Below are 16398 nucleotides of genomic sequence, written 5' to 3'. Positions count from 1 at the left end.
ACAACTGCCTACTGCCTTCTAGAAGCCTTGGGTGTCCAGTCAATTTCAGAAGCAAAGGTGACCATTAACTGTCCCTACACCATATGTTTCAATTATTTATTACTGTATAACAAAACACCCTAAAATTTACTGGCTTAAAACAAAAACTTTATTCTTAAAGATTCAGTAGGTCTGGTATTCAGGCAAGACTCAATAGAGATGGAGCACCTCTGCTCCACGTGGTGTTGACTAAGATAGCTCGGTCAGGATCAAAAGGATTCAAGATGGTATCACTCGCATGTCTGGGGCATTGGTGCTGGCTGTTGGCTAAGGTCCCATAGTTTTCTTTCATGTGACTCCTTTTTCTTTCCACATAGTCTCTCATTATTCAGTCTTCTATCCTAGTCTTTTTTTACTTGATCGTTGGCTTCCCAAAATGAGAAAACAAAAGCTATAAGATCTCTCAAGTCCCAAGCCCAGAAATCATATATCATCCCCTCTGCCTAATTCTACTGGTAAAAGTAAGTCACAGAGCTAACTCAGATTCAAGGAGAGGGGGAATGGACTCTACCTCTTGATGAAAGATTGGTATGCATTCACAGGCACAGGAGGAATTATCTGTGGCCATCTTGCAGACAGACTTCTACACAGTGGTCTGCTTTTTCTATCATTTTCTTTGATGAGATTTGATCCTTTCTCATGGATATCTCCATTCTTTAAATACTGAGTACTTATTATTTATGCCAGTCTTTTAGGAATTAGTAACATACTACCTAGGGGAATTGGTTGTATTTTTTTTCTTTATAAAATTTTTCTGCTTTGTCATTTCAAAAAGATAAATTCTTGGAGAAGAAAGATGATGTTCTATGCATCCTGTACCCCATAACACTAACACAGCAGGTATTTAATAAATGTCTTTTTGATTATAAATGTTGAGTGATGGGAAAATAATGTATTTAAACTATGCACACTATTGCATCAATGTCCACTAGATTATTTATTGCTAAATCTCTTGCAGGTCATTGTGATCAGTTAGTCCTAACCTCTTCCAAATACCCCTGCCATTCCTCATGCTTATCATGTGTGTGTGATTATAGCTAATAATTGCCAGTGGAAGTATATATGGGGAAAGTATTTAGGATCATTAATTTTAAAAGAGTAATTAGAAAAACATGTAAATCCATAAAGAACTCTTTTTTGAAGTATGCTAGAATTTCCAAACATGCCTGATTTATGGGAGTCTCAATTGCATAAATGTTTGCAATATTTTGCAATGAAGTAAAAATTATTTTCAAAGCTGATAAGAATGCTCAGAGGCATAGTCAATCACTTGATGATTCACAGTTCTATGAAACTCCAGCACTCCATCCTCATTTTGAGCCTAAGCACAGGCATCTGATAAAGAAGGAGCCAGAAAGGAAGAATTACACAGTGACCTAGACAATAGTGTCATGTCAGCCTTAGCATCAGATCAACTGATTGCAATGGCTGATTGTACTGTTTATGGCAAGAATTATTTGGAAAATTTGAATGAGTAATCCTCTCTTGATCATCACAGGAATGACTCTTGGTATGAATCCAGTCATATTAAACAATTACAGAATCACAAAGCTAGAAAGGATTTTATGAGAACTAGCTGATTTATTTCTTACCTTGCAATAAAACCCACATGCCACAAAGTACTCTAGGCAACTGAAACTTAATCTTTGAGAAAAATAAGACCCATTCATTCATCCAACAAATATTTATTATTTGTGAATTGTCTAGGTGCTTGGTATCCATTAGTACACAAAACAGGCAAAAACCTCTGCCTTTGTGGAACTTGTAGTTTAATGGGGCAATAAAAAGGATTCCATGGGTTTCCCTTTATCAATATCAGTAATCCTTGTTGGCTTTATATATATTGGAGGTTGCTTTGCTCATATTATAAGAAACTATCCACAAAATAGACCTAATCACTAATAGTTGTGAGAAAAGAGTTTAGAATTTATTTGCATCAATCCCTTACTTGAAATAAAAACTAGGCCTTCAAATGCCCAGTCCAACATTCTTTACTTTTTGCCCACTTCTTCAAAAATACCTTCTTTTTCCTACATTGATGTAGTTATAGAATGCATTCACAAAACCTAGCACAACTTCCATATAATTACCTATAAATCTTTTGGTTCCATATGACAGAAACCCAACTTGAATAGTTGAGGTTAAAGGAAAGAGGGGGTGTGGGTTAAGCAAATAAATTTTAGTTTTTCAAGGACCCCAAAACACAAATAGAGCTACTCCTAGGAAATGAGCACTCAGACACCATTGGGACTGTCCATGTGCCCCTTGCTCTATTCTCTTCTGAAAAATTATCCTATTGATTGAAGTCAGAATCACCTAGTGGTTTCTGGTGCTAAACTGCCTGGGTTCAAATCCTGATGATTTCACTTTTGAGCTGAGTAATCTGGAACAGGTCAATAATCTTTCTAATCCTCAATTTCCTCATCTGTTAAAATTAGGATAATTAATAGTATCCACCTATAGGATTATAGCAAAAAAGTAAATTAAATAATTTCCAGGGCTTTGGTACAATGCCTGCCTCATAGGAAGTCTTCAATAAATGCGAACAGTCATTACAAAGTAAGAAATGTCAAGGGCGAGCTGGGGAGAGCTGAGCTGCTGGGTATGGGAGTAGTCAATTAAGACAACAAGCCAAAATGAACATCAATTAAGCCTTTATTCACTTAGGAAAAGAAAGTTGGAAAGAAGGTCCTGGCTCCCCCAGTGTCCCTTATTTTCATACAGAATGACACCAGGTGAGAGTCAGATGTATCAGCACATATGGGGGAATTGTCTCACTGCTGAAGCAAACCCTGAGGCTCCTGCAGTTTTATGGACCAGTGCAGGTGTGAGGAGGAAGGCAAGGAGAAGGGAAGGGCTAGGAATGGAAAAATATCAAGTCAGAATACCAGAAAGTGTCTTCAAGGCAATCCCCTCCCTCAGCCAGAATGTTCTCAGCAGAGGCTCCTAGGGAAAGGCCTAAGGCCAAGGCCCAGATAAAGAGGCCTCTGAACAGAGGCTTCTGGGCTAAGCAGGCAGATATTGCCTAAAAATGTGGCCAGCCAAAGGGACCTGAGTTCTGGACTACAACTCTCTTCAATATAAAGCCATCCTAATCGCCTGTATTCAGGCCTAAAATATTATTCACAGATTTTTGGCCAGGAGCTGTACTCTTTAAGAGGATTTTGCATTGTTGAGAGAGCTTTCCCCTCCTAGATGGGTAATGTTTTATCCCCTAAAGTTTCAACACTTCATATTTCATGGATATTTTGTGGTTTTCCTTTTAGTGAGATACTGTAGATACATGTCTTAAAATGAGTCTTGGAATATAAGAAATACCCATCATAGGTTATGTTTTACTCTTATTGTTGTTGTTGCTATTGTTGTTGTTGTTGTTGTTATATAATTGTTCAAATGATAGGACTAACATAACAACTTATTTTATTCTCTACAGGGTTAGGTAATGTCATCATTGCTCATACTGAAGGCTTCTGAAAAATCATCCCTTGATCTTATTATGTAGAGCTTATCCTCTCTGTACCCAGGAAGAATGAGAGTTGCAAATCTACATTCCCAAAAACAAACACAAAAATTTAGTAGCTGGCAGCATAACATCTTGGCTATCTACTGAGATCTTCATTTAAGGCATTGTTTAAAAAATAATCAACAATCACTACAAGATGTATGAAGTTTCCTGTTTAAAAAGCATCTAAATTTGTTTTAGTATTCAATAAAAATGGAAGTCCCACTTTGTGCCAGGAATTATGTATTTAAGAAGGTAGTGGGGAGACAAAAACAGTAATTTTTCCTGACTTAATGGAAACTTACAGATAATTAGTACAATAAATGTTAATCTATAAAGGAGAGGAACATGATACTACATTGGAGGGAACAGAGCTAACCTGGGAGGTGGGGACAGGTAGTCAGGGAAGGTTTACACTAACCTATAGATGTTTACATTGAGATCTAAAATATGAGTAAGAGTGAATTCAGTAATTCATTGAAGAATGGCAGGTGTCTAGATTCCTCCACTCAAGGAAAACTATATCATCAAAACCATTGTTTCTCAAATTTGGCTACACTTTAGAATCATCTTGGAAACTTTTTTTTTAAAGATTTATTTACTTATTTGAGAGAGAGAGAGCACACACACCCATGTGCAAGTGGAGGGCACAGAGGGAGAGGGAGAGAGAGAATCCTCAAGCAGAACCCCCAATGAGTGCAGAGCCCAATGCTGTGGGGCTCGATCTCCCGACCCTGAGATCATGACCTGAGCTGAAACCAAGAGTCAGCCACTTAACCAACTGAGCGACCCAGGTGCCCCATCTTGGAAACTTTAGAAAATACTGGTGTCTGGATTTCATGTCCCGAAATCCTGATTTAATTGGCATGGCATATAGCTGTGGCATTGTTTTTGTTTGTTTTTTTGTTTTGTTTTGTTTTCACTCCCAAGTAGTTCTTTTTTTTTTTAAAGATTTTATTTATTTATTTGAGACAGAGAGAGTGAGAGAGCGCAAGAGGGGGTAGGGTTAGAGGGAGAAGCAGACTCCCTGCCGAGCAGGGAGCCCGATGTGGGACTCGATCCCGGGACTCCAGGATCATGACCTGAGCCGAAGGCAGTCGCTTAACCAACTGAGCCACCCAGGCGCCCCCAAGTAGTTCTGATATATTTCAGTGTTTGAGAAATAATGTTTAAATCCTTAAGGCAGGAGGAGTGTGTCTAACTCAAGAAACTGAAGGAAAATGAGTACGGTTGGAGTTCAAATACTGAGAGAGAATGTGGTGTGACATGAGATTGTGAATGTAAAATGTGACAAATCACATAGGTCTTGGTTGGCCACATTAGAAGTTTGGTCTTTCTCTTGATAACAATGGAAAACTGTGGAAAGATTTTAGACAGAGGACATCATTTTTAATTTATATTTATGTTACAACATAGAGTGAAGATTGTAAAAGAGAAGCAATGGAGTTAGCTTGGACTAGGTTGGTGACAAGGAGATGGAGTTAAATGGATTTGAGAGTTTGTTTTTGGAAGGGAAATTGGCAGATTGGCAATGGATTAGATATGTGTGGTTGTAAGACAGATTTGTTAGTTTTTGGCTAGTGGGAGGATGGATGGTAGGGGATAGATTATGAGTTTAATCTTTTAGATATTTGAGGTGACTTTGAGTTATCTAAGCAGAAACATTGAAGAGATAGTAAAATATAAACAGATGTCCGGGCTTCAGATTTTAGATTATTTGGGAAAAAAGATCTACAGTACAATAGAAATGCTTTAAGTTAAACTTTTTAAGTGTTCGTTAACTTTGTAATTTCAAAAAATAAATATTTTACTTATGCAAAACACTGTAATAGGCACTGGGCACACAAAGATAATTAAGATGGTACCCCTGATTATTTAATAGACAAGGAAAGAAAGAGAATTCTAATGTGGTTTTAAAATGAAGATTCCCCCGTTAAAACATCTCAAGATAGCAAAGAATGAAGGAGAGGAAAATCCAGCAAATTTTATCAGGTTGTAATCACTAAATGCGAAAATATTATTAGAAAAAAATCTGATCAGAAAAAAAGGAAAGCTAGTAGAATTTGAGTGAAGGGAATCACCCTGAAGAATTACAAAAATTGGCAAAGGTACAATATGATAATAGGACACGATCTCAGGGGATGTTTTGCGTTTTCATTCAGTTTTGAACTGGAGAGACAAAAAAAGGAAGGAGAAAAAGAAAAAGAGGGAGAAGAAAGAGGATAACAGGAGTTTTAATGAATGCATTCATTTATCAGATATTTATTGGTACCTACCATGTTCTAATATATCAATACTATGATAAGGGCTAGGGGTACAAGAGTAGACAAGGTAGGCATCATTCTGACTTCACAGAGTTTATAACCTCCTATCCTATTTAGAGCAAGAAAAATAAAATTGCTTGTTTATTTGAGAAAGTATCCCTAGTTAGCTTTTGTAAAAGAAGCCAGTAAAAATGATGCCTTCAGGCGGCAGGCGCCATGTCTGGCCGCGAAGGTGGCAAGAAGAAGTCCCTGAAGCAGCCCAAGAAGCAGGCCAAGGAGATGGACGAGGAAGATAAGGCATTCAAGCAGAAACAGAAAGAGGAGCAGAAGAAACTCGAGGAGCTAAAAACGAAGGCCGCAGGGAAGGGCCCCCTGGCCACAGGCGGAATTAAGAAATCTGGCAAAAAGTAAGCTGTTCCTTGTGCCCGAGGCAATGATGATCCTTAATTCCATTCCTGTTTAAACATCTGGATTCCCTGTCATAGCGTCTGTTGCTACCTATAGCTGGAATGAAGTGTTGTGTTAGATCCTGTTGTACATTTAAGAATAAACTTTTGTAAAAAAAAAAAATGATGCCTTCAGTCAATGAGGTTAAGTAGCCATTCTATGAGACTGCATTCCCTCGGTGTTAAGGCAAGTTTTAGAGCAGGACTTCTCAATCTTGACTGGAGGTTGAAATCACCTGGAGAGCCGTACATAAGACTGATGCCTGGATCCCATCCCTGGAGATTTGGACTTCATTGTTCTGGGTTTGTGCTGGTACATAGGAAGTGTTTAAAATTTTCAGGGGAGGGCGCCTGGATGGCTCAGTTGGTTAAGCGACTGCCTTCAGCTCAGGTCATGATCCCAGGGTCCTGGGATCAAGTCCCACATCGGGCTCCCGGCTCAGCGGGGAGCCCGCCTCTCCCTCTGATTCTCTCCTCTCTCATGCTGTTTCTTGCTCGCTCTCTGATAAATAAATAAAAAATCTTTAAAAAAAATAAAATAAAATAAAATAAAATAAAATTTTCAGGGGATTCTAATATGCAGCCAAAGTTTGAGAACCACAGCTTTAGAGGCATGCTTCCTCACTGAAACTAGGAAGGGACTCCAAATGATGAGGCTGAGCAAGAAACAAGAGAGCTGATTTTATAGGAATGATGATAATTAACACTTCTTTAGTCTTTAGGTGTCAAGAACACTTCTAAATACTTGATATATATGAAGTCAGTTAAGAATGCCACCAACCCTGTGAGGAAGTCGCTTTTACTGTGCCCATTTGAGAGGTGAAAAAACTGAGGCCCAAAGACACATGTGCAGCAAGTGTCAGAGTAGGTGCTTGAACCTAAGCAGTCTGGTTCTAGAGTTTCTGATCTTAGCCACTATGATATACTGCCTCTAGATATAGTGTAACAGTAATTTTACACCAAGAAGAATTATACAAGAAGGGAAAACTTATAATAATGGTAAAATATTATTAAATCAGTTAAATGCCAGGTGATAACTGAGAGTAATTATTATGGCTGCATAAAACATCTTTGAGCTATTTTTTTTTTCATATCTATAGCTTCTCATGTTTATATTCTTCATTTGTGGAAATCAGCTAAGTTCATCTTATTTTACATGTACATTGTTACATGGTACAGAAATTTTGTTTGCAGCAGCAATACAGGGAAATGTAAGCAGTGAAATCAGGGGATATTTTTTTCTGATTTCTTTTTCAAAGACATTTTCTCCTAAAGAAAACTCAAGAGCTAAGGCTATTTCACATAATCTAAAGAACGTCTACTTCATGGTAATGACCAAGTGTAGGAATAGACTCTTAGGAGGAAATAATCATCCCCTAGGGAGCAAGTCCTACAAATTGAACTTGTTTTACAGGTGGAAATATCACCAAAAAAATTATCATTGGAGGGATTACTGACACACCACATGCCTGTACATATCAAAGAAAAACATTACAATTTAACTCTATAAAACATGTATCTGAGCCAACCTGCCATATGTATTTCTTTTTACATTTTCTATCCCATTATAGAAGTAATATCTACCAAATAAATGCTGTGCATTTCTGAATGGTTAGCTTTTGGCTACTTTGCCTATGCCTTATTGTTCCTTTTTTTCCTTTGAAGGCTGAGAAAGCAAATAAAGGAAATGCAGTGGCCAGCAGCCCACAGCCTGCAGTGCGGTGGATAGTCTGTGTCCTGCAGCTGGAGCTTCCGTACTATAGCCAGGCTTCGTTTGTTCCATATGAATACAAGCTAATAAATATAGGGAATTCCATTTGGTATTCAATTAAGAGCTCTCTTGACTCCTGTGATTAAGGCCTATGACTATTAAGCATAAAATTAAAGTTGAACAGTTCAGCTCTTTTTTGACATTATAACACTGCCTGAAAAATAGTGATGCAAAACCAAGTCAAACGTCATCATTTAAAGCCCCTGAACAAATGAAAAGAGGAAATATTGAAAGGAAAAGAGTAAATATCTAAAACTTGCTCATTTGCTAATGACGTGACACATCATGTTAGGAGCATATTAGTGTCCTCATGCAAATACAGCAACCATTTTGTTGAACACAAGATATTACATTGATTTTAACAGAGAGTGACAAGATTATTATTGCTAAAGCTCCAATGAAGGGGATAATTAAAGCATTAAGCATTTTTAAGGTTTTAAAGTGACTTTCAGCAATAACCAGATAATACTATAGGAAATCGATATACTGTAATTGAAAGGAAATTGAATTGGTCTTTATTTTTTTAATCCCTTCTAAATTTTCTCTAGACTGTCAGACCATGGGAGATAGTGAATCTTGTTTTGCCATCAGCAGTATGACTTTCTGTAAATCTCATGTGCTGCAGGGGCTACTTTTATTATTTTTTTACTTAGAAAGTGTTCAGCTGAATAGAGAGTATTATAAGATTCTGTGTGCATTATCTTTATTAGTCTCTGGCCTCATTGTTTAAAAAAAGTGGGGGGGGGCAAAAATAAAAACGCAATCAGACAAAAACAACCTTCTCCACATATCCAGAGAAATCAAGTTAATAGAATTTCTAACAATGAAACCAGAGAAATTGTTAGATAAGCCTCACACTTGAACTTAAATAAAATTCTTCTAGGCTTTTTTTTTTTTTAATCAAACACTATGCCTGTCAATCTGGCTACACTGCAAGGAATATGACCCATTGTAGATACAAATTCATTTTGAATCTGTGTGAACCTAACTCATTTGTATTGCTTATTATTGGAAAGAGCTATTACAATCAAACAGAAAAGCTTGAAGGGAACCTCAGGGAGATGAGTGGCTATGAACAGAAATTAAGGAATCTTAAAACTTGAAAAATCCTTCAAAAAGATGTGAATAATCAACATTTTCTCTGTGTGTTTCTGTTGTTTATTTCCTCATTTATTTCTGGTGTACATTTTGAGAAGCATCATAGACCTTATGATGAATGAGATGTGTTCCACACTTATCTATAGTAATTTGGTGACACAAAGTAGAGATTTCCAGAAATGTTTTTGAGAATCTCTTGTCCATTTCATTTTTCTGTTACTTTCCTTATTCTACTCAATGCCTCTTGACTGATTAAGTGGATAAAAGATAACACAGTAGAAGGAGCACAGTCTCTCAATTCTCAGTTTCCCCTTCTGTAGAATGGAGATAATAATGTTGCCTTTCTCATTGTACTGTTTTGAGAAGTAAATTAATTAATATAAGTAAAGACCTCAGAGGATTATATACTATGCATTATGTACATGTTATAATTTCTTTGATAAAAATGATGATGATGATGATTTGCATTTTTAATTGTATTGCCAAAATGTGAATTCACCAGTTGTTATATTGAGGCAGCTACTTAACAATTCTGAGCTTTAAGTTTTTGACTAAAATATAGGAATAATATTTTCTCTACCTACCTTAAATAGATATTTATGAAAAAAATTCATAAGCTATAAAACAGAACTGCAATTGAAAGCACTGAATCTGGACTTTTATTTTTTTTTTTTTTAAAGATTTTATTTATTTACCTGAGAGAGAGAGAGGGAGAGAGAGTGAGGACAAGCAAGGGAGGGGCAGAGGAAGAGGGAGAAGCAGACTCCCTGCTACACAGGGAGCCCGATGCGGGGCTCGATCCCAGGACCTGGAGATCATGACCTGAGCTGAAGGCAGACGCTCAACCGACTGAGTCACCCAGGCGCCCCAAATCTGGGCTTTTAAAAGCACTCGTTTAAATCCTAGTTTTATCTCTTAGTAGTTATGTGACTTTAGTAAGCCCTTAGTTTCTATGTTTATAAAATAAAAATTGTAGCAACACCTTCTCCTAAAGTTATTTTGAGGCTTAAATGAGATCAAGTATAAAGAGCTCAGTATCATGGCTAACACTTAGAAATTATTCCAAAAAATGTAAAAAAAATAGTTCTATTCAATATAGGAAATAAGTATTATCTTAATTTCTGAATGATTTCTTTGTTTTGCCCCATTTTGATATGTGACAAGTGGATATATTTTATTTCTAGTTTTCCAGATAATCTGTATTCTAAACATTCTCTACCTCAAAATTCATCTCTGAAATTCCTAGCTCTTGGTGTCCATAGCTAATATTCAGCCAACTTTAAGTGTTAGAGTTTGTACATATGAACAACTGAATTAAGTAAAAGGTATTACCAATCCTAAAAATCCCAGCTGTTATGATGAAGAGAAACAACTTTACAAGTACTACGATCAAAAGACACGTGAGTCAAATAGCAAGCCACGGAGGGGGTGGGGTGAGGAGAGAGAGAAAATAGAAATGGGAAAAATCATCAGGCAGAGGAGAAAATGATGTCTTGTAATATATATGAGAAAGAACTTGGCCAAATTTTTTTTTTAAGTGAGAAGAAACATTATATATGTACACATGATATATATATACAAATGTTTAAGTTACGGCCCACGTCTGAAGACAAATATTTTTATTGTTATTTCAAAATCCCAAATGTTTGAGTGCCTTAGAATTTTTAAACCATTGACTATATTTAGTTATGTTTAAAGGAAGATGTAATTAAGAAGCTAGAAATTATATATGTTTAAATGTTTGTCCAGAACATTGTTGAAACAAATTGCTCAGCAAGTTTTATTGTTATTCCATAGTAAATATTTTGACTAGTCAATCACCAAAATGCTATGGTCAAGTTGGCATTAATAGATGTCATTTATTTAGGCAAACTGACAGTAGATTCACCAAGGAAGACAAAAAAAGAAATCCTTGTATTTACTTTGGTGACTTAGCCATATTTACCTTGAACAACATGATGTCCTAAAAGCTACTCATTAAGCTTAGAATTAAGTTAATAGAACTGTAAAAGATGGATAGTGTAGTAGGTCTTCATTTAATGTCATAAACCACCTTTTCCACCAGTATTAATTTAGTCTAAGAAAATAAAATCTTCTTGAAAACGTTACTAGAAAAAGTGCACATCAAGGAATGTAATTGAGCATAGACTGGTTGACCTGAGAAGAGAACAAAAAGCTCGAAAGAAATTTCATAAGGTTTTAAATTGGGCAAGAGGACTACACTATCTCTGATAATTAGACTTTCAATACATTTGGATTTGCTAATTGGATCTAAGTTCTAATGAGACTTTTTAGGAAACTAAGAATGATATCATTATATGAATTTAATGTGCTTTTATAGTTGAAACCTACAATTAGCAGCCCTCCAAATTGTTTTAATACAGAGAAAGCTGGCTTTTTGTTTATATTGTGACATCCCTTCTCTTAAGATATATTATGTATATTTTAGGTTTCTTAATTAAACACCTCTTGGGGACTCAAAGAGAAACTTGAGTTTTAATAGGAAGCACCTGAATCTGTTATTTGTGAAGGAGACTTGCCAGTATGTTGCCAACTTTGGAAGCCACAAACAAAAGGCAATACAAGGAAATAAATCAGTCTTCAGGAGGAAGCAGCACAAATAACCACGTGCCCCTATAAACCATTCAGTCAATCAGAGCAGTCTCCAAATATGATGGAAGATCTGTTACATTTTTAAAGCATGCAGATATGGAATAGGTTCCCAAAAGTGAAGGCTCATGGATCTAGTATCAGAATTGATAGCACGGCATTTCTTCCCAAGATGTGCATTACAGCATTCTTTTTGCAGCTTTGCTCCTTGGATTATCTGCTAATTCAAGTCATAAGATCTCTTTTTTTCTCCTTATTTCGGAATTGAGAGTCATCAGTTTTTATCCTGTTGTGATTTATAGGCAGCGATTTTAAAACTGGGAGCCCTCAGATATGGATATTTGGAGATCATGACCTGAGCTGAAGAGATAAGAACTACATGAGGATGTAAAATTTAACCAGTATTTGGAGTGTAAAGAGCAGTGAATCATTGCAAGACTTTAAGGGAAAGGCTGCTGCCAAAATATTCCAAGGAAATTGATAGCACTGACAAAAAAGGCAAATTATATTGTTGTATGTACTGTGAATACTTGAAAACAACAAATAGAAATGGGAAAGTTTTTATCTTGGAGATTCATATTTCTAAGGCCATATACATGATTTTTTCCCTCAAATAAAAGCAGAAACCCTTCTAACTGTATTAAAAATCTTGTAGTTTTTTTCCAATAAAGGCAGTGTAATATCTAATTAAAACCATTGAAACTATAAGAAAATCTAACTTGTGCAATAATTGATATATTAAGAACAGACATTATACTAGAATTATATGTGCTATTATTTTTCCAATTAGTGCATTATGGGGACTAAGTTATTGGTGTATTATAACTCCTTATTAAGTTGATGTCCTTAGTAGAGTCTCCTAAAGCATATTGGATACTGTCATATGCCATATAATGATTTTTAAAAGCAGGAAATGGAATTTCTGATTGCTTCACTTGCTATTAAAAAAGAAAACTTGTGCAGGACCCTTCCTATACCAGTTATTCCAAGAGGTATCACACAGCTTTCTGAAAGACTTTTGCATAGGTGATTGGACTGTTCTTCAGGCAGGAAAGTGACCAACCTATTTTACCTTTCAGCTTGGGTGCTGGAATCCTGTCACGGGGCTGAATGGATCACTGACTGACAAGAAACTAGAGAATAACATGCGTGGAGTGGTTCTACGTGTGGTGACTGTTCTGGTAAGTCTGATCTGAGCCTTGTGGTTCTGGCTTCTAGAAGCTACTTTATCCCTCATTTCTTTACATTTTATTAAGTGATGCCATAATCTTAAAAAAACTTTTAACAACTCCTGACTATGCTTTCAAAGATATGTTTAATGGTCATATTTTCCAACCTTCAATTTATATGGATCAGAATCAGATTTTTGCAGGCTTTACTTTTAATTACAGTGCTTTTGTCAGTAACTTTCTGAGACATTTTAGTCCCAGTTTGCTATACATGATAAAGTAACGGTCTCCCTCAGGTATTCTGTTACTGTAAGTATGCATAAATAAGAGTAACCATGCCAAACAAGGCTAGAGTTGACCAAATATAGTACATTCAATAATACTCAAACATTGGTAGACCAAAACAATGTTTTTCTAGCAAGAACCTACTTCAAAGGAAAGATCATACAATTGTTTAATAAATATTTATTGAGAATCAACTGTATTCAAGCTCAGTGCTGATTACTGAGGACCACTGATGAATAAAGAAATGGATAGATATGATTCTGTCTTTATGAAGCTCACCATCTAGATTCTGTGAATATTATATGGAATTATACAATTATAAATATAATTATACAATTACATTTACTTAGAAAATCAAAAGGTAACTATTATCATTATTCTTTATATTATTATTTTCTCTTCTAAAAGGCATATAAAATTACATGTTAATAGAAATCTTTTTTAACAACAAAATACTCAAATGGATACTGTCTAAATAGCCATAAAGCAGGAAAATATGCATTCTCCCTTGCTATTTCTATGAGTTTAGGCTTATGCTACTTTATAGTCAGTTTCAAAATGTCCATAGTTGTTAACTTTATTTTTCTTTAGAAAAGCCTACTTGTTTTTAAATTTGAAAAAGTCTTTTCTACAGGCTGAATAAATTGCAGAATTAGTAGGTGGAAAAAACCAGTCTTTTTTTTAAATTGCTGCCAATTGAATATCTAGCAAAGTTTATAACAGCAATGGCTGCCCCTTATACATTGTTTAATACAAATTAAGTGGACTCAACATAATTTCATTGTTAAAAAAAAGATCTGTATTATTCTCTGTAAGAGTATATTCAAATGAATAGTCTAGTCCCTATTTTTGGTATGTATACTTTAATCTTAGTTATTATTTTGATAAGATTTTTACTTTTTTGGCAAATAATTAAATTATGAATACTTGACAACTTGAATGTGATGGTGCTTCTGTATATACCCAAGGCTGTGGATATGCATCTGCACTGATGTGCTAATATTAAAAAAAAAAAGACAGACATTTAAAGTGCAGTGAACTATTAATAGTCTCCTTTCTAGTGATTAACATGGAATCTCAGGAGACAACTTCAATAAAAACAATATATGTACATTGTTTTTATCTTTGAAATTCATATTTCTAAGACAAGCTAACCTCACTGAGTCCCTAAGCAAATATTTATTTAATACTTTACTGTATGATAAGACTTGGTAATGGATTAAATGAATAATACCTATACCTATTACATTATATACCTATTATGTAGGTATATGTCTTCATCTTAAAGGTATGTTCATACCTCAAGGTACACATAGAATCTTGTTGGGAGATGCACATACAAAAAGAAAACCAGGCAAGAACTATTAAATACTTACTATATGCCAGGTACTTACGAAGTTATTTGCCTGTATTGTTTTATTTAGTCCTTAAACAGTATTTCCAAGAAATAGATACTTTTCTGATTCCAAGGATGAGGAAGAGGAAACTGGGACATCCAGAGGTTGGTTGGGGGAAAAAAAAAAAATGTGGAGGATATACTGATAGTAAGTAGCAGAGAGAGTTAGGATTCAAATCCAGGAAGTGAAACTGACTCCAGACCTCTTAACCTCTTCCCCCTTAACATTATATTATGTTCTCTCTACTCCTACTGTGATAAGTGTGAGAATTGAGGTATCTATAGGATTTTATTTGGTTTGAGGGCAAAAAATTCTTTACTCTGAATAAGATGACAATGAGTTTTATTGGGAAAGCTGCATATGGCAAATTATTTTAAATTCATTTCCAGGCTGAACAAAATGATTGCTATGCAATGAGATGGTATTGCTTCATGCAATGGTAATGTGTTCATGCCCCAGTCTCACCTTCAGGACTCATAATGGCCTCCATGTCCTGTAAGCTCAGCCCTGCCCAGATCCCAAACACGTTAGTGAGTGGATATAGGGAAACAATGTTTCCCCAGGTCTTCTGTGAGGAGATGTGGATTTATCAGTATGTAAAGGGGCCTTACACTTATTACACTCCCACGATATGCAGCCATTGTACTTAATAATTTTGGAGGCTTACTGTTTCTTCCTGTAATTCCTGTTTGAATGGAAACCGGCCATGACCTTCTTATTTATTTCCTTCCTACAAGCACTCTTCCAGGTCTAGGTCTTACTTACGTGGCCTAACAGGCTTCTGCTAAGAATGACTCTCCCCTCGACCCACCCGCAGCTCCAAAATCTTGATGCCCACTAAACCCCAAAACTTAGATTTGGTTTATATTGAACTTGTTTTGGCCACATAAACACCACTTCCTTGTATTCCATGAACTCGCCTCCAACACTATCAAGAAGGGAGAAGGAGGAGGAGGGTTCATGTGTAAAGACCCTGAGGGGAGGTCTCAGTCTTTATTTCATCCTAACTGCAGTCTAGTCCCAGTTCTACACATACCTGCTTTAGTGCTGAGGACATTTATGCTATAATGACACACAGGTTAATAAAATTGATTTTCTTTACCTAAGTTTTAAAACCCCCATTCCTATCACTATGAATGATATTTCATTGACTTGAAAGAAATACTCCGGGGCGCCTGGGTGGCTCAGTTGGTTAAGCAACTGCCTTCGGCTCAGGTCATGATCCCGGAGTCCTGGGATCGAGTCCCACATCGGGCTCCCGGCTCAGCGGGGAGCCTGCTTCTCCCTCTGACCCTCTCCCCTCTCATGCTGTTTCTCTGTCTCTCTCTCTTTCTCTCAAATAAATAAATAAATAAAATCTTAAAAAAAAAAAGAAAGAAATACTCCGATACTTATTTTAAACTAAATAATTCAGCAGCATACCATTTATGATGGGAAAATAAATGGTACATACAAATGATTAATTAAAGAGAGTCAAATAAAGGGCTTATTAACAAGGATATAAATAGGGTTAAAGGAATCAACAAGAGGTGTTGATGCATCAGGGCCTAGATGCACAGCAAGTCTTGACTACCCTGAAGTCTGATGGGGCAGGGAGAGGGAGTAGTACTAAGATTTGGCAATAGCTAGAACCATGGGAGAGAGACCATTCAATAGTAGCTGTGAATTTCCATACAGGAAGAGGATGGAGAAAGTCACTGTCAAACCACAATCAGGCAGTGAAGAAGTGGGGAGAAGAGTTATGTCAATTTCACTCCTCCTGTTTTTGCATCCCTTCATTGTCTCCAGGTGAAAATCTAACCAGAAGTCAGGGGGCG

General features: G+C 36.1%; 2 protein-coding genes across 3 annotated transcripts in view; both read left to right on the top strand.

The window, feature by feature from the left end:
* Positions 1 to 16398, top strand: part of GRID2 (glutamate ionotropic receptor delta type subunit 2) — a 1393842-nt gene that overhangs the window by 1049822 nt on the left and 327622 nt on the right. For both annotated transcript variants that reach the window (XM_044912908.1, XM_044912909.1), the window contains one exon: positions 12810 to 12911. In XM_044912908.1, the coding sequence (XP_044768843.1) occupies positions 12810 to 12911 (102 nt within the window). The remainder of the gene's footprint in view (positions 1 to 12809; positions 12912 to 16398) is intronic.
* On the top strand, positions 6022 to 6216 carry LOC110572128 (translation machinery-associated protein 7-like). Its single transcript, XM_044912912.1, has one exon. It carries the CDS (start codon positions 6022 to 6024, stop codon positions 6214 to 6216), a length of 195 nt encoding a protein of 64 aa, XP_044768847.1.

This window comes from Neomonachus schauinslandi, chromosome 2, assembly GCF_002201575.2.
Source record: "Neomonachus schauinslandi chromosome 2, ASM220157v2, whole genome shotgun sequence".
In the NCBI taxonomy this organism is placed as follows: Eukaryota; Metazoa; Chordata; class Mammalia; order Carnivora; family Phocidae; genus Neomonachus; species Neomonachus schauinslandi.
This window is presented reverse-complemented; position numbering and strand designations above follow the sequence as displayed.